The sequence below is a fragment of the Schistocerca nitens genome, chromosome 1 (genome assembly GCF_023898315.1).
Source record: "Schistocerca nitens isolate TAMUIC-IGC-003100 chromosome 1, iqSchNite1.1, whole genome shotgun sequence".
Lineage (NCBI taxonomy): Eukaryota > Metazoa > Arthropoda > Insecta > Orthoptera > Acrididae > Schistocerca > Schistocerca nitens.
This window is the reverse complement of record NC_064614.1, coordinates 793,603,440-793,621,326: the sequence shown is the minus strand read 5'-3', so window position 1 is coordinate 793,621,326 and position 17,887 is coordinate 793,603,440. Positions and strand designations below refer to the sequence as shown.

Below are 17,887 nucleotides of genomic sequence, written 5' to 3'. Positions count from 1 at the left end.
GTGTGTGTTAAAAGTTATGACAGGAAAAATATTAGCTGCTAATGACTCACCATAAGAGGAAGGAGGATGACATAAAATGAGTGTGCGGGAGGTGTAGATATCGTCCTCCTATAGAATGTATGTATTACACTTCGCAAAATGGATATTGTCGACATTCAAGAAACGTTCAGAACAAACCATTAACGAGCACCATGAACGCCAAATGAAAAATGGCGAACCATTGTGATGACAAAGGTTCGCGCCATCAAGATCGAAGGCGAACTCTTCGGGAGTTACAAACCGAGCGGGACGTTCAGCTAGGTATCCACTCTTGAAAAATGCATATAGAATCATTTTGGTGTAACGGGATAGTGAAAACGGATGGAATGTGATGGCATGCAACCGAATGCGAATCAGTCTGTCGCGGAGCTTATCGTGAAACTGGCTATCCTTTAAGATATAGCTGCAGACAGTACGATAGCATGTTTTATAGGCAGGAAAAAAACAGCGTCTGAATTTGCTCAGTAGTTCTAGGTAGTATGAATTGCACATGAAAGGATGAATAGTTTGCTCTAAATGAGTATAATTTTTATACGCAGACCAGGAATCAAGCAAAAGCAAGTTATTTCGACCAGCTATTGGCCAAAGGCATACCATAGTTGTAGTTCTCTTACGCCAATTTTCCCATTTTTGCTTGCCGTGACGTAAATATTGCCTACTGCCCTTGCAAGATCACGCACTCGAAAAAGAATCGTAGGGGGCAGAGTACCCTCAACTTCTTGAAGCACAATAAATAACTTTGCAGCCAATTTATCATCCAGATTAACATTCGGCATAATTTTATACGAATGCGTTAAGGCGTAGTTGATCTTGATACATCTCTCTCGGCACCTCTAATTTCCGAGATTCCATTCATATGCTTTTCCCCTTCAAATACCGATTGGTCGGAGATGAAAACCAATTCCTTACTGAACGATGGGATACGTATGTTTATCTCTTCTACAAATTTTCGGGCCGATACCGCAGTTTGCTGTGCATCGTCAAGTTGACTCTCTGTTTGAAATGTTATCGTACGTCTTCCAATTCTGTAGCACTGTTTGAAGTTATAATTGTTCTTTTACTACGCTGCGGATGATCTTCCATTTACATAATTATGTGTAGTACCACCTTGTTCGACAACGATTGTCCTTTACTAAGTTTCATTGGAGACGGGGTTTATCGCTCCCTGTCTGACAAGGATGATGGACTACATAGCTCGACACCTGTATCAGTGCCACTTGTACTTGTTATGAATGAACTCCTCATACCCATTGTCCGCTTGTCCGCACAGTCGAGCGTATACGACACTACACATTCCACCGACTCATATTGCAGAAACACCATATTTCTTCCGTCACTTATTTCTCTGTGAAATTCCTTAGGATCCTTTCTGCAGAAATATCAACTTCGATAACTGTTGCTGCAGGAATAATGCAAAGTTTCCTTTATTTATGGTTGCCATTGCTCTGCCTTGAAGCAACACCACTAGCAGCGTTGTGAATTACTCGTCGACTAAGCAGTTGAACTATGTTCCGCAGCCTCATACTGCGCTCACCATTGGATGCCTCTAGTCCCGCCCCCTCTTACCATTAGCAGCCAATATTGTGATTTCATGGTAGATAATACGTGAGGCCTCGAATGCTGTGAACAACGTTGGCCTTTTGCGACCTCGCACTCAAGGGACCCCCTGTCAATGAACATTGCATAGAAGAATGGCTTGCAATTCATTAACCGTTGTGCAGGAAGACGTGCAATAATTGCAACTTCCATTATAAAAAAGTCCAAAGAGAAGTTAGTCAACGAGAAATTTTAAGTTTTGAAATAGAACATGAAAGAATTTCAAAGCTCACTCCTATATAGAAGTTCCGAATTATCCTATTCAGCCGGCCGGTGTGGCCGTGCGATTCTAGGCGCGTCAGTCTGGAACCGCGTGACCGCTATGGTCGCAGGTTCGAATCCTGCCTCGGGCATGGATGTGTGTGATGTCCTTAGGTTAGTTAGGTTTAAGTAGTTCTAAGTTCTAGGGGACTGATGACCACAGATGTTGAGTCCCATAGTGCTCAGAGCCATTTTTTTTATCCTATTCATTGAATGGATTCTCATCCTATTGTATGGCCGAAGGACTTCAGCTGATGATACGTGTGAGAAAAAGTACCACGACAGCTGTATCTTGAGAATGTCTCTATTGTCTCACACGACTGGTTTTGGCGGCACATTACCGCCATCCTCAGGCCACGCCACTGCCTAAAGAATATTAAAATTCCTTGGCGCATTTATTGTGGAGTCCTTGTTATTAGTACACGTAGGCTAGCTTTCCTCGGGAGTCCCTCGTCGACACCGTGTTGTCTCCAACACACATCGTTCCAGCAAATTGCACATGTGCCTGTTGAAAGAAACTGATCAATAAAAATGCACAAAAAATAATTTCGTCGGGTGATGCTGCCTTTGAAATACAAAATGACTTAAGTCTGTAAAGCCACTCCTATTTAGCGCAAGATTTACGCGCAAATTTTTGCAGGGAAAATTATAGGAAGTTGCTGGGATCTGTGAAAAGGTATAGGTCCTTGAATAATTTTATAGATATTCTGACAGTGATTTCTAGACGTTTCACTAATTTCATTTTCTCTACTAACTGTTGTTATTTTTTGTTATCTATTATCTACTAACAATCAGACGGACCGCACGTATTATAATTTGTAGCATCAAATTTTATGTTTTCTAGTACATGTAATTATACAAAGCTATATAAATGCAGAGAAGAAATTCAAGACAGTTAAAATAAAACAAATCAAGATTAAAGCGGAAAGAAAAATAAGGATTACCCTTCATCAAGTTAAACCCTTTTTACGTGTTTTCCTAAACTAAACGATCGGTGACTACCCCGGAAGTCCTCGAGTTTGACTAGTCGGTACCATCTATTACTGTCTAAGCCTCCATCTACCTCTGTCTCACTATACTCCATACTACCCGCCGATATTGTGTGCCGACGCTACTTGAATGCACACATTTACGTATGGATTGCTACTTCTGTTCTACAAGCAATACTTTCACTTCGACGGGTAGTCATAAAGTTTGACAAATACCTGCAAACAAGCAAACATTAATTGCGTAAATTCATTTCTGCGAGTGCTAATTAAATCTCTATGAATATACCTCGTATTTTACAACGAAAATAGCAATATAAACATCTTCCGACTTATACAGTAATATAAGTCGCACGTACAATCAAAATAATTTACAGTATATATTATACTTAATTTTTATTAATTATAACATAGGTTTCCAAGTACCACCTTTCCAGTGACATTTACAAAAATTCGTAGCTTTTAATCTCAGACAATTTTTTGTAGATTGCAACTGAAGAGTCTATTTTCTCTTTACTACGGAAAAAGAAGACAACTCAGCACCAGACGCTATGGCTTTCCATCTTTGTCACATGCATTCAATGATGCTCTTCTTTTTGTTTGAATGAAGTGTTTCGGGTATAAAAATTTGTTTTCAGAACTCCTTCAACTCTTTCCTCTACATATATACACTATGTGATCAAAAATATCCGAACTCCTCCAAAAACATACATCTCTCATATTAAGTGCATTCTGGTGCCACCTGCTGCCAGGTATATATCAGCGACCTCAGTAGTCATTAGACATCGTGAGAGAGCAGAATGGGGCGCTCCGCGGAACTCACGGACTTCGAACGTGGTCAGGTGGTTGGGTGTCACTTGTGTCATACGTCTGTACGCGAGATTTCCACACTTGTAAACATCCCTAGGTCCACTGTTTCCGGTGTGATAGTGAAGTGGAAACGTGAAGGGTCACGTACAGCACAAAATCGTACAGGCCGACCTCGTCTGTTGACTGACAGAGACCGCCGACAGTTGAAGAGGGTCGTAATGTGTAATAGGTAGACATCTATCCAGACCATCAAACAGTATTTCCAAACTGCGTCAGGATCCACTGCAAGTACTATGACAGTTGGGCAGGAGGTAATAAAACTTGGATTTCATGGTCGAGCGGCTGCTCATAAGCCACACATCACGCCGGTAAATGCCAAACGACGCCTCGCTTGGTGTAAGGAGCGTAAGCATTGGACGACTGAACAGCGTAAAAACGTTGTGTGGAGTGACGAATTACGGTACACAAAGTGGCGATCCGATGTCAGGGTGTGGGTATGGCGAATACCCGGTGAACGTCGTCTGCCAGTGTGTGTAGTGCCAATAGTAAAATTCGGAGGCGGTGGTGTTATGATGTGGTCGTGTTTTTCATATAGTGTTTTCGTGACACTATCGCAGCACAGGCCTACATTGATGTTTTAGGCACCTTCTTGTGTGGTTGGTTTGTGGGATTAAAGGGACCAGGCTGCTACTGTCATCGGTCCGCACCTTCTTGATTCCCACTGTTGAAGAGCAATTCGGGGATGGCGATTGATCTTTCAACACGATCGAGCACCTTGTTCAGAATGCATGGCCTGTTTCGGAGTGGTTACACGACAATAACATCCCTGTAATGGACTGGCCTCCACAGCGTCCTGACCTGAATCCTATAGAACACCTTCGGGATGTTTTGGAAAGCCGACTTCGTGCCAGGCCTCACCGACCGACATCGGTACCTCTCTTCAGAGCAGCACACCGTGAAGGATGGGCTGCCATTCCCCAAGAAACCTTCCAGCACCTGACTGAACATATGCCTGCGAGAGTGGAAGCTGTCATCAAGGCTAAGGGTGGGTTAACACCATACAGAATTCCAGCATTACCGATTGGTGGCGACACGAACTTGTAAGTCATATTCAGCCAGGTGTCCGGATACTTTTGATCACATAGTGTAGGTACTGTAGGTTAACCATTGATGTCTCATTGCCTTCACAGCAGTACCATTGCGCTTAAGAAATGCTTCCTAAGCAACAACTGAAATTAGGCCAACAGGTCGGAATCGCTAATCCTGTTATTAGAATAATACAAAAGAAATAGTACTGCTTACACCTGAGATTTCTTTATTGATAATAAGACTGTAGTTACTGGGAAAATTTCATTCCACAAAGTTTACGGGATGTAAAACACATTTTATTTTAATAAGAAGCACTGCCCTAATATTGATTGCATTGTCTTCTGCCAATTCTTGCAGGTGACCAACCACCTCTTTAAGAAGCCTGGAATGAGGTTCGGTCTAGATCTGGCGTCATTCAACATGCAACGTGGTCGAGACTTCGGCCTTCCGGGATACATGGAGTTCAGGTCAGTATAAGAAAACTGGCTATCAGCTGTTGACATCTGCATCAGTGTCCACACCTTTGAATGAAGCACCAGCACACTCGGTTTTCTATATGTAGAAACCGCTTTAAAATTATGACATTCCGGTTTCCGAACCTACAGCCGAGAATTTACTAACAATACATATGTGAGAACACATACAAATAACTACTGCTGTAGTTGTGGTCTTCAATCCGAAGACTGATTTTCTATAGCTCTCCATGTTAGTTAATCCTCTGCAAGCCTTTTCCTCTCTGCTTAACTATTACAATCTACCTACTTTTGAACGGGCTTACTGTATTCAAACCTTCGTCTCCCTCTACAATTTTTAGCCTCCTCCTTTGTTCCATTACCAAATTGACGATTCCTTGATGCCTCAGAATGTATCCTATCAACTGGCCTGTGACATATATTTCTGTTTTCCTAATTTTAATTCAATAATTCCTCACTAGTTACATGTTCTACCCATATAATCTTCGGCATTCTTGTATGGCATCACATTTCAGAAACCTCTATTCTCTTCTTATCTAACTGCTTACCATCGACGTTTGACTTCTGCACAAGCTCCAGACTCTAGATAAAAACGCCGCGCGGGATAGCCGCGCGTTATAGGACTTCCTATCACAGTTCGCGCGGCTCCTCCCATCGGAGGTTCGAGTCTTCCCTCGGGCATGGGTGTGTGTGTTGTCCGTAGCGTAAGTTAGTTTAAGTTAGATTAAGTAGAGAGTAAACTTAGGGACTGATGACCTCAGCAGTTTGTTCCCATAAGATCTTACCACAAATATCCAAATTTTTCCTAGATAAAAAATTCCTAATAATTAATTTATATTAGATGGTAACAAATTCCTCCTTTACAGAAATGATTTTCTTGTTATAGCGACTTCAATTTTATTTCGTCTGTGCTTCGACCATCATCAGTTACTTTGCTGCCCAAATAGTAAAACTCGTCTGCTACTTTTAGTGCTTCATTTCTTAATTCAATTCCCTCAGCATCGCCTGAAAGATTCTTAAATTCAGTAAAAATATTTTACTCAGCCACTTTTAACATGCCCAGAAAACAAATAAGTTAGTAATCAATACGTTTATCAAGAGAGAATATCGTACCTTCACCTTATTAAAATAAGTTGCAAACAACATCAAAGTATTAATTACCATCCATTTTTCATCCTCTGCTGAAAGAAGATTTTTTATACATTTTTTCATATCCAGCTTTACTCATACAAATATATTCTGCCTGTTTCCTGTGACTTGCTCACGTCCTGTCTCTTCCCTGGTACATTTATTCATCTTTCTTTTCCTTCAGTTTATCCCTGCTGAGCCTCTTTCCATTAACTACTGGGCATCCCTTAGTTTTTTTTTTTTTTTTTTTTTTTTTTGCTCATTTGTTTAGTTCCATGTCTTATTACCATAGGTGTCTCACTACCATAGGTTATAACTAGCAGCACATAGTAATTATTGTCTTTCCGTCTCAATACACTGCACATTCACTTTTGAGTATGGCAGTCTGCTCCGCAAATGTACAACCCAGTTTTATTTCCCTGATTAAATGATTTTGGTACAGCAACTCGTGTTTTCCGTTTGAGCTAGCTAAAAAAACAATTTCAACTGATTAAATAACTTCACTGTTAAAGTTCATTTTCTTCGTTTCAAATCACTGACTTATTTGATTCCAGTCATACCGACGTCGATTTGCAGACCTACTCTTTATTTCCTCTACTGGGATAATCCGTTACTTTCCGAAATTACTATGCACTCCAAGCAAACGATCTAATATAGTTGTTGTTGTTGTTGTTGTGGTCTTGCGGGGTCAGGGATTTTCTCTGCCTCGTGATGGCTGGGTGTTGTGTGCTGTCCTTAGGTTAGTTAGGTTTAAGTAGTTCTAAGTTCTAGGGGACTTATGACCACAGCAGTTGTGTCCCATAGTGCTCAGAGCCATTTGTTGTGGTCTTCATTCCAGAGACTGGTTTGATGCAGCTCTCCATGCTAATCTATCCTGTGCAAGGTTCTTCATATCCCAGTACCTACTGCAACCTACATCCTTCTGAATCTGTTTAGTGTATTCATCTCTTGGTCTCCCTCTACGATTTTTACCCTCCACGCTGCCCTCCAATACTAAATTGGTGGTCCCTTGATGCCTCAGAATATGCCCTACCAATCGATCCCTTCTTCTGGTCAAGTTCTGCCACAAATTTCTCTTCTCTCCAATTCCATTCAATACCTCCTCATTAGTTACGTGATCTACCCATTCAATCTTCAGCATTCTTCTGTAGCGCCACATTTCGAAAGCTTCTATTGTCTTCTTGTCTAAACTGTTTATCGTCATTCTAATATAGTATTATCTGTAAATCAAAAATGGTGTTGATTCATTTGGTGGACATGTGTTTTTTCTTCATCCTGTTTCGATGATTAAAAAACTTCTTCACATGGAGCAGAAAATAGTGAACTGTGGTCACCGTGTACAGCTTTTTAGTTTCTGAATTTTCCCTCAGTTTTAATGTAATCAAATTGATGCAGTAGATCAGGGGTATGATAAATTGAATATCTTCAATCTGAAACGCCCGCCACACTATGCTATTGTTTCATTGGTCCATCCCATTGTTTGTTTTTTTAAGCAGTTATTGTTAGTAACGTTAAGTATATTATAGTACATTATGTGCTGTCCAAAAATACTTGTCTTCTTCCAATGCGGTCCAGGTAAGATAAAAGGTTGAGCACCCCTGCTGTAGCAAAGAGTGTTGATATCGATTAAGAAAGTGATGAATACTGGTTCAAGATGTCGTCCCTAAGTGCTCTCAACACAGATTTTGTTGGAATAGGCTCAAAAGTTTTCTGATCGTAAATACAATTCAAAAAGTTGACATAACATGATAGTTGTTTTCTGAAACTTCCGTGTATGGACGTATTAACTTTTTGGTTATGTTTACAGGAAGTTTTGCGGATTACCTGGTGCTGAGACATTCGAGGAGCTTTTCGGCAGCATGTCCAACGAAACCATAAGGAAATACGCCGCCATCTACCAGTAAGTCCACTTTCTCCACCTTACACGTCTGATGAGTAAACCATAGATTTATCCCTGTGCAGGATTTAATATGGAAAAAGAATGCTGAAAATTGGTCTCGGTATAAGAGGAGGGAAAAAGAATGTTCAGTAATATGGCTTTGAAATTCTGAATAGCATTCCGTTTGGGAGTTATATCGTACGTATGGCTGAGTACATACGCTAAACAGGGTGAAACGAAACGATACCGACAAATTTCGAACAGCTGTGGAGGGTGAAAACTGAAGACACCTGTTATTTTCCGGAAACGCCATACAACGACGCTACATATAGATGGCTGTAGTTATCCCTATCCACCCCCAACACTTTCATGTAAATTCAAATAGAAAACGGCCAACGGCTGTCACTAGATCACTCCTTCGACTGCAAGCGGGAGTTGGTACGCTCTGAAGCGATATTATGACAGGCGCGGAGGGTTCGACGCTGTCTAGTCCTGAAGCCATTGCAAATCATCTAAATGTGAGATGAATGCTTTGAGGAGCGTTCACTGAATAATGCGACTTATTTTTTTCTCGGCCAATTTAATATTTTTTGTGTGTGATCTAAAATTTAAGAACCTCTCTCACACCGGCCTGATTTAGCTTCACTGATCAGGATAGTAAAAACATGCGTATATTAAGGGAATTTTCATTGACAAAGCAGGCTTATCACATTCACACAGTTCAATACTGTTCTGTCCTGATTAAATTGAGCTTAACTTAAATTCCATAAGGCAGTGAAGCAATTTCGAAGTCTCGATGCGACGAAAATTGTCAGTCGATCTCCTGGAAACATTTGTAATAATTATTAACTTTCGGTGATCACGTGGGGAAGACCGGAGATCTGCTGGTAAGACCGTGTTAGCCTATTTATTTGAAGTAACTGGATATCTTGAGCATACAAAACGGCAGGTTCGTCCAGTGTAAATCAGACGTTCCCCACTGATCCCGTGCAACACAGCGTAGTAAGCAGACACTGTCAATAATAATCAGTTAAATAATACGCGAACACACTTACTTTAGTTTAGTTCATGTATTAAATTCCTTCTCATACACAATCTCATCAAGATGGCGACTAGCCCAACAATACATACATATACATCCTCCTTTCACGACTAATCGGCAAGAAGTCCTCTTTCTTTTCATAAAAGAAAACATAGATGGCAGAGTAGCTATTCGATGGAGTAAATGGACGCTCCAAGGAATAATTGGGCTTGAAACTACTTTGCATTGATAATCGGTAAGATAAGAAGAGATATTTCGAGATATGTACTGAGTTATATAAATTTATAAAATTTCTGAAAATATCTCGGAGAGACCGCTGCAAGAGACATTACATCGCCCCTCGCAGCGAGTAAAGTTGATATGTATCCACTTTGCGAGCTAACTGTTGGCTTAGCTAACTCGTTAGAATTTGTGGAACATACGTTCCTATAAATTTTAAGAAGTTAGTAAGATTTTTTTTTGATTACAAGAATTGAAAGAGATTTGGTATCTTCGTTACCTAGATACCTAGTTGTTGCTTTCACGTGTACTGGGGCATACCCGCATCCCACGTACACAACCAGGGAAGATGGACTCATATAGTTGTTAATCAGGCCTACCTATTCAGGAACTGGCCTTCACAGGGAAACCCCCGAAAACCTGGAGGCTTAGACCCCAACTAGGTATCATATATGATAGGAAAGACAGAATAATTTAGAAATTTATTTAAGAAATACGGAATTTGTTGTGGGACATCATGGAATATTCCCACTTCAGTCCCTGAAATTTCGTGAAGTACCGATCGGTGGTCGCGCTATACGTAGCGCTCAAAATGGCGTCTGTAACAGAGGTGCGTTCCAGGCGGAGGGCTGTCATTGAGTTTCTTCAGGCGGCAAACCACAGCATCACAGACATTCATAGGCTCTTGCAGAATGTCTGTGGAGACCTGGCAGAGGAGAAGAGCACGGTTAATCGTTGGGCGAGGCGTCTGTCATCATTGCAACTGTTCTTCGTCATCCACTCTACATTCCATTGACGTCGTGAGTCTGGGTACTATCTGCAATGTATGCGAACTGTAGAAAACTTCACAATCCAAGATCACTAAAAAGCATTTTATTGACGACCAATTTTGGCAGAGCTATGCTGTCTGTCACTATCGGATCTTATTCTTTTTGCATATGCACTGTGAAGTGATTTGGAACACTGGTGGATAATATGCCGTAAAAATTCAGATGCATAGGATCCTATGGTGACAGCATAGTTCTGCCGAAACCGCTCATCCAATAAAATGCTGTTTTAGCGAGCTTGGCTTGTGAAGTTTTCTTCAGTTGCCTTCCACCTGTTTGACCCGCATTCCGCGGGAAGCAGTACATTGATGATGATCGGTGCAGCAAGACGTCGACCAATAGAAACGATGCGGACATACACGCGTTCCCAGTAAGGTGGCGTAAAACTGGCACGTTGAACTGAGATTATGGTGAAAAATAGGATTATGTAGGCAAAAGAATGGGGAATCGTGACAAAAACCAACCTGACTTCAGAAAAAAAATGTTGCATTACTTATTAAACCCCCGACGTATATTATGTGATGTAAATGAACTTATTTTGAGTAAACTCTCTGAACTTGAATCGTGAAAGTAATCCAGTGCATGTTAGGTTCTGGTCTGAATTACGATGAAAGTTATCAAAATGCAGTGAGCATATCCCTTGTAAAACAATGGACTGTAATAGGAGAGTAATCAGACCTAAGAGATTATTTACTAAAAGTCCTGAACTGTAACAAATAAAATCATACATGAACTGACACTGCTTGAGAAAAACAAATCACCCAGAAGGCACAGACGAGTGCCAGTGTAATTTTGTGCATGTGCACGCCATCGGCGGGTATGCACTTGATTAGAGATGCATTTCTGTGAGAGTGGTAGAACGGCCACCAGAGTGCATTAGAGCAGCTCGTGCTTGGTGTCGTTATCAGGCCTAGTCGGGTATAACCATAAACAGTATCAGATGTTGAATGATCGATGAGAAGGACACGAGAGTAGTCGCGGAAAACAGCGTTATAAACAGCTGACAGAATTTGAAAGGTGTTTCATTGTGAGCCTCCATTTGGCGGGCTCCACACAAGAGCTGATCGCCGCATTGTGTACCAAGCACATCATAACCCATTTACATCTGTGCCTGCCATACTAGAGCATGTAACGGACTGCTTATAGCATATTGGTTGCGGGCTAGAAGCAGCTAGAAATGGGAAATGCCGTTCCATGCGTACGCTGCCAAGAACGCCTCATCACAAATGGCTGCGTTTGGAATGGTGGCGTCACTGTGAAGCGTAGGTTGCCGATGAGAGGCGTCACACCGTGTTTAGCGAGGAACCGCGATTCTACACTACCGCGGATGAACCACATCGGCGTGTAGAGCGGCGACTCGGTGAGAGGTCCTGGTCTTCCAATGTTTTCGAGAGGCTCAGTGGTGTTGATCCCGGCGTCATGGAGTTAGCAGACATCATGTACAATTTCAGGTCACCATCGCTAGTGAATGAGGGAATTCTGATGGCACAGTGGAAGGTCACGAACATCATGCATCATGCATCCTCATAGGTTACTTCTCATAACTCAGTATCATGGTACCAATTTTTCAGAAGGGCAATGTTCGTCCACATATGACACGTTTGTCTTTGAACTGTGGGCATGATGGTGAGGTACTCCTGTGACCAGCAAGATCCCCAGGTATGTTCCTGACAGGACACGAATGCTTCATCCCAGTGCCAGTATCCAGGATATCAAAAACCAGTTACAACAGTTGTCGGCCATCTTGCCTCAGAACAGGATACACCCTTCTCAACCGAATGAGTGCGTGCATCTAGGCCAGGGGGAACGCAATACGATACCTGTAAGTGGGCTCATACTTCCAAGTTATTTGTAAATTTGGCTCGAATTTTCAATCACTGAAATAATATAACGTATCCCCTCAGTCCGTAAAATTTCCTCCTCTCCTGAGTGCTTCACTTTTTTTTTTTATCCGCCGTATAATGTGTTGAGCTGTATCAAAACTTTAATGGCCGTAAATTACGGCATGAAACGACGACGACTTATATGCTTTCCCTACGATATTATGCACAATGTAATTTCTCTGTGTATCTGCCATGCACCTCGTTGACTCCTATAGTGGTAAACTTACCTTGCCGGCTAAAAAAAACTACATTTATGAGCCTATTTATGTACAAAGAACGTAGGTCAACATGTGGCAAAGGACTTGAATATGGCCTGGGAAGCTATAGGAAGGAGTGGACCTTAGTTTCCCTTGATACTTAGCATGAGGATTAGGAACAACTGAGGAAGACATGTATCCACAATACATCTAGAGGGTGCACAAAATAACTTGATCTGTACCTGTACAGATGGCGTAGTAGGGGAGGAGACAATGTTAGCGGCTGGCGTTCATCTGCGAGCGGCCACTGTGTTGTGAGGAAAGTGCAGTGCAGAAGCTGAAACCTATTCACAAGCAAAACTTCTGTGCTGCAGCTAACATGTCTGCAATCTATCGTAACATCAGGTTAAAAGAGTATAACCAATAATTCGACACTTCAGTAGCGTATGACTAGAGTACTGAATAAGAAAATCAGTGCATGCAACAGAGATAGCTCCTTGTAATGCACTAAGTGCACAGCCTAACAGGAGATAGCAAATTAAGACTGCCGCCCCTTTGTAACAAAAGCGTTGAGAACGAGAGTGTTTTTTCGCGCATGAGCGAAGTCATTTTGTATGAGATCTACTAGCTGCGCAGTACAGCCCCATGTGCTTATCAGGCAGTAGATTGAATAAATACTCAGTGGCTGCATGGTCTTGTCGTAAAAAAACCGCAATATTTGCACTCTCTAGATAGACTGAAGGCCTTTCGCAGTATGCCTAATAATAAAGAAAGTTTTCATTATCAAGCCGAAAGCGGAAAGCACGATCAGCACCTAACGATCTGGACAGTTTATTCTTCCATTGTAGCAACGAGTAGAGTGCATATTCCCACAAAGCACTTACTTGATTTTCCGATAACGGAAGTTGACGTAACTCTCCCAGCTTGCAGATCAAATGAAGTGGGCAGTTTGTCTAATCTCAGGTCCCAAAAAACAACTATAAATTAATGTGAACTGTAAAGAGTATTGGTAGGTTGCCAACGCATTAACATCGTACACTGTTCAGGCCATTGTGTGGAATTTCGCTTGCAGTCCATCAGCGTACAGACCCTCACTTCCTGCCAAAGTGGTTGCCTGGGGCATATACTGACCCCCAAAGCGTCAACGGTCTGAATCATAGTCGGATGGCGTCTCTGCTCTGGGGTTCGTATTCGAAATTTCTTCCTCAAGGCGCTCTCTACACTCCTCGAAGTATTTAGGTTGAAAGAAGTCACCATACATGGATTCCTAGCATCAGTTTTTCCAACTAGAAATCCTGCATAACCAAAAGGTTTGCTGAAATCGCCTTATTGCACCCTTTACACCCAGTGCGGCTGATAAACGAAAAATCGTATTTAGCCATCTGGCGACAGGCTGGTCCACTTATTTTAATGAGGAGTAAGTAAAATTGTATGATGGCTGAGAGACCACAAAGGTTATGTTGAGCTGCTTCAAATGGAAACGCTTTCTTTACAGCCGCATAGACGTACTGTTACTTCGTGAAGTGTGAATTTTGTATCTTGTCCAACGCAGGTGACTGCACTGAGAACATCAGAGTCCAGTGTCATTTTGTTCGTGGTGATGAACATGGTAATGATGATTGCACTATGTACACGGATGTTCTTTAACATATAACCTGATAAAAAAGTGAAGCAGCCAGAAGAGAAGAAAGAAACGAAATGGAACTTCACTGGTTGAGAGAGTATTCGGTGCTATTACTGTGATTACAAATTCGATTTAAATTTACAAATAATTTGGCAATATGAGCCCACTTACCACAATGACATTGCACCCCGCCTGGTCTGGATGCATGCCCTGATTTCGATGGGAAGGATGTCATAAACCTCCTGAGAAACGCTGGCCCACAACTGTTGTAACTGGTTCTTGATATCCTGAATGTTGGAACTGGCAAAGAGTTAACGTCTTATCTGGTGCAACACATTTTCCATCGGGGACAGATTGGGAGTTCATACTGGGCACAGAAGTACTTCAACATCGTGTGAATGGATCAAAAATACATGCCCCATGTGTGGACGAAGCATTAGCCTGTCGAAAAATGACTTCACGAGACTGCCACTTAAATGGTAACACATGAGAACGCAAGACATCCATGATATACCGCTACGCCGCCCCAGTTTCTTCAATGATCGACGACGTGAAGTCATACCCAATGACTCCCCACGCCAGGACGTCACGAGTACCGTAACCCTGCTGTACCTCTCCAAAACATAGGAAGAATGGGACCTTTCCCCAGGTCGCCAGCATACCCGCCGACGAAGGTCATCCGGGTTAGTGCAGAACCGCAATTCCTCGCCATTCACTAGCAGTCCATGCTCGCCAGTAACAGCACCACTTTAAACGCAGCCATTTCTGTTGTGATGTTAACTGTAGCCTTCGTCATGGGACGGTAATTCCATAATCCAGTTCTTACTTATTTATACTGACGGAAAAAATCTCAACACCAAAAAAAAATAATTAATGTAGAGTAATGAAATTTCAGGTATACATTTGTATAGGTAACATATTTAAGTGATTAACATTGCAAGATGGCATGTTAATGTAAGCGCGAGATAAGCCATTGCAAACGTGAAATGTTGGTACATTGATAGCCGGTGCAACCGCCAGAATGCTGTATGCAAGCATGCAAACGTGCATACACTGTGTGATACAGGTACCGGATTTCAGTTTGTGGGATGGAGTTCCATACCTTTTACGCTTGGTCAGTCTATACAGGGACGATAATGCTGTTTGTGGATGACGCTGGAGTTGTCCGATCCGATGATGTCCCATATGTGCTCGAGTGGAAGCAGATCTGGTAATCGAGTAGGACAACACAACATGTCGACACTCTGTGGAGCATGTTGGGTTACAACGGTATGTGGGCGAGCGTTATCCTTTTGGGAAACACCCTCCGGATTACTGTTCATGAATGGCAGCACAACATGTCGAACCACCGGAGTGACGCATAAATTTGCAGTCAGGGTGCGTGGAATAATTACGGGAGTGCTCCTGCTGGCATATGAAATCGCGCCCCAGACCATAACTCCAGGTGTAGGTCCAGGGTGTCTAGAAAGCAGACAGGCTCGGATTGCACGGTAAACTGTGGGTCCCTTTTCCCGCCTGGATTACTGTGGTAGATAAGGGGGACACAAGTTGCCAAAGTGGAACTAAAAAATACTCAGCTGGATAATTTATTCAAGAGAAAGAGCTTCACACATTGAGCAAGTCAATAACGCGTTGATCCACTTCTCGCCGGCCGGTGTGGCCGAGCTGTTCTAGGCGCTTCAGTCTGGAACCGCGCGACCGCTACGGCCGCAGGTTCGAATCCTGCCTTGGGCATGGATGTATGTGATGTCCTTAGGTTAGTTCGGTTTAAGTAGTTCTAAGTTCTAGGGGACTGATGACCTCAGATGTTAAGTCCCATAGTGCTTAGAGCCATTTGAACCATTTGATCCACTTCTCGCCCTTACGCAAGCAGTTATTCAGCTTGGCATTGACTGATAGAGTAGTTGGATGTGCCGGCCGAAGTGGCCGCGCGGTTCTGGCGCTGCGGTCTGGAACCGCGAGACCGCTACGGTCGCAGGTTCGAATCCTGCCTCGGGCATGGATGTGTGTGATGTCCTTAGGTTAGTTAGGTTTAACTAGTTCTAAGTTCTAGGGGACTAATGACCTCAGCAGTTGAGTCCCTTAGTGCTCAGAGCCATTTGAGTAGTTGGATGTCCTCCTCAGGGATATCGTCCCAAATTCTGTTCGACTGTCACTTTAGATAGGATGAACGACCCTGCTCATAATGCTTGAAACGTTCTCAGCTGGGGAGGTATTCAGCGACCTTGCTGGCTAAGGTAGACAATGAATAGGAACTCTCGCCGCTTGTGGATGGGCATTACCTTGCTGAAATGTAAGCCCGAGATAGCTTGCTATGAAGGGCAACAAAATGGGGCGTAGAATATCATCGACGTACCGCTGTGCTGTAGTAGTGCCGCAGGTGAGAACCAGATGTGTCCTGCTACGAAAAACATGCCACCCCAGACCACCGCTGCTGGTTGTCGGGCCGAATAGCGAGCGACAGTGAGTTTGGTAACCCACCGCTGTCTGGGGCGTCTCCAGACACATCTTCGCTGGTCATCGGGTCTCATTTCGAAGCGAGGCTCATCACTGAAAACAAATCTACTCAATTCAATGAGATTCCGGGCCGAAAATGTGTCTGGAGACGCATTTTATCAGAGAGGGCATCTACAGTGGTGACGCAATGTCTGTACCTACACCGCTGTTCTCTGGGCTTTTCTTATACTTTTGACCTCTCAGTGAAATTGTACTCAACCTTTCCATCAGCAGTGGAAGATTACACGCTTTTCAGTCCTTTTACCTTGCACCGATAATATTCTGCCGTGTCTGAGAGTGGTACTTTTGCACCGGCAGACATCCGAGCGACGTGGACCTGTGGTCGGGCGGCCTGTCGGAGCAGCCGCTGCCGGGCAGCATGGTGGGCCCCACGTTCGCCTGCATCATCGCCACACAGTTCAGCTACTCCCGCCGAGGGGACCGCTTCTGGTACGAGCTGCCCAACCAGCCCTCCTCCTTCACGCCAGGTAAGCCTGCTCTGGTTTGTGCTAAGTGTCTGGCCCAGATCCAGTCAGCGCGCAATCTTTATCCAACTATTGTTGTTTATAGAATGAGATTTTCACTCTGCAGCGGAGTGTGCGCTGATATGAAACTTCCTGGCAGATTAAAACTGTGTGCTGGACCGAGACTCGAACTCCAGTTCTGCAACGTTCGCAGGAGAGCTTCTGTAAAGTTTGGAATGTAGGAGACGAGGTACTGGCAGAAGTAAAGCTGTGAGGACGGGGCGTGAGTCGTGCTTGGGTAGCTCAGTTGGTAGAGCACTTGCCCGCGAAAGGCAAAGGTCCCGAGTTCGAGTCTCGGTCCGGCACACAGTTTTAATCTGCCAGGAAGTTTCAATAGTGTTTATTCTTCAGTTCATTCGAGGCACTTAAGAATTTATTTATATGTTGGAAACCAAATATTACGTCATTAGCGACGTTGAGTTTCATCCTATGTAACAAACACATTGCGAATAGACACATTAACGAAGTCAGAGCATTCATTATAAATCCGTGTGTCAACTGTAGGTGTTCCATACGAATGAACAGGGGTCGGCATTCATTTCTAATGTACCAGGTGCTCCACGTAAAATGAGCACCCGTAATATTTCGAAAACAGTTAAAGGGCAACAAATGTTTGCAGCAGTTAATACAGAAAGACTCGAATATTCTGTGTAGTTACTTTTTTTTCTACACGTAAGCAGAAGAAACTAATCTTTAAAGCAACGACGTAAATTTCTGTAGTGTCAATCTTAACAGCACGAGCGAAGCAATAACTTACGAAAATGTTTCCAGTAACGACTTCCGGAAAAGTTGCCGGAAAATGTGATTACTGTGA

The 17,887-nt window shown here is 42.9% G+C and overlaps 1 protein-coding gene across 1 annotated transcript in view; it reads left to right on the top strand.

Moving 5' to 3' along the window:
• The window catches only part of LOC126262357 (peroxidase-like), a 291,332-nt gene that overhangs the window by 262,729 nt on the left and 10,716 nt on the right, over positions 1–17,887 (top strand). Inside the window, exons 14-16 of the mRNA XM_049958941.1 lie at positions 5,139–5,248; positions 8,190–8,282; positions 16,868–17,037. Coding sequence (XP_049814898.1) covers positions 5,139–5,248; positions 8,190–8,282; positions 16,868–17,037 — 373 coding nt within the window. The remainder of the gene's footprint in view (positions 1–5,138; positions 5,249–8,189; positions 8,283–16,867; positions 17,038–17,887) is intronic.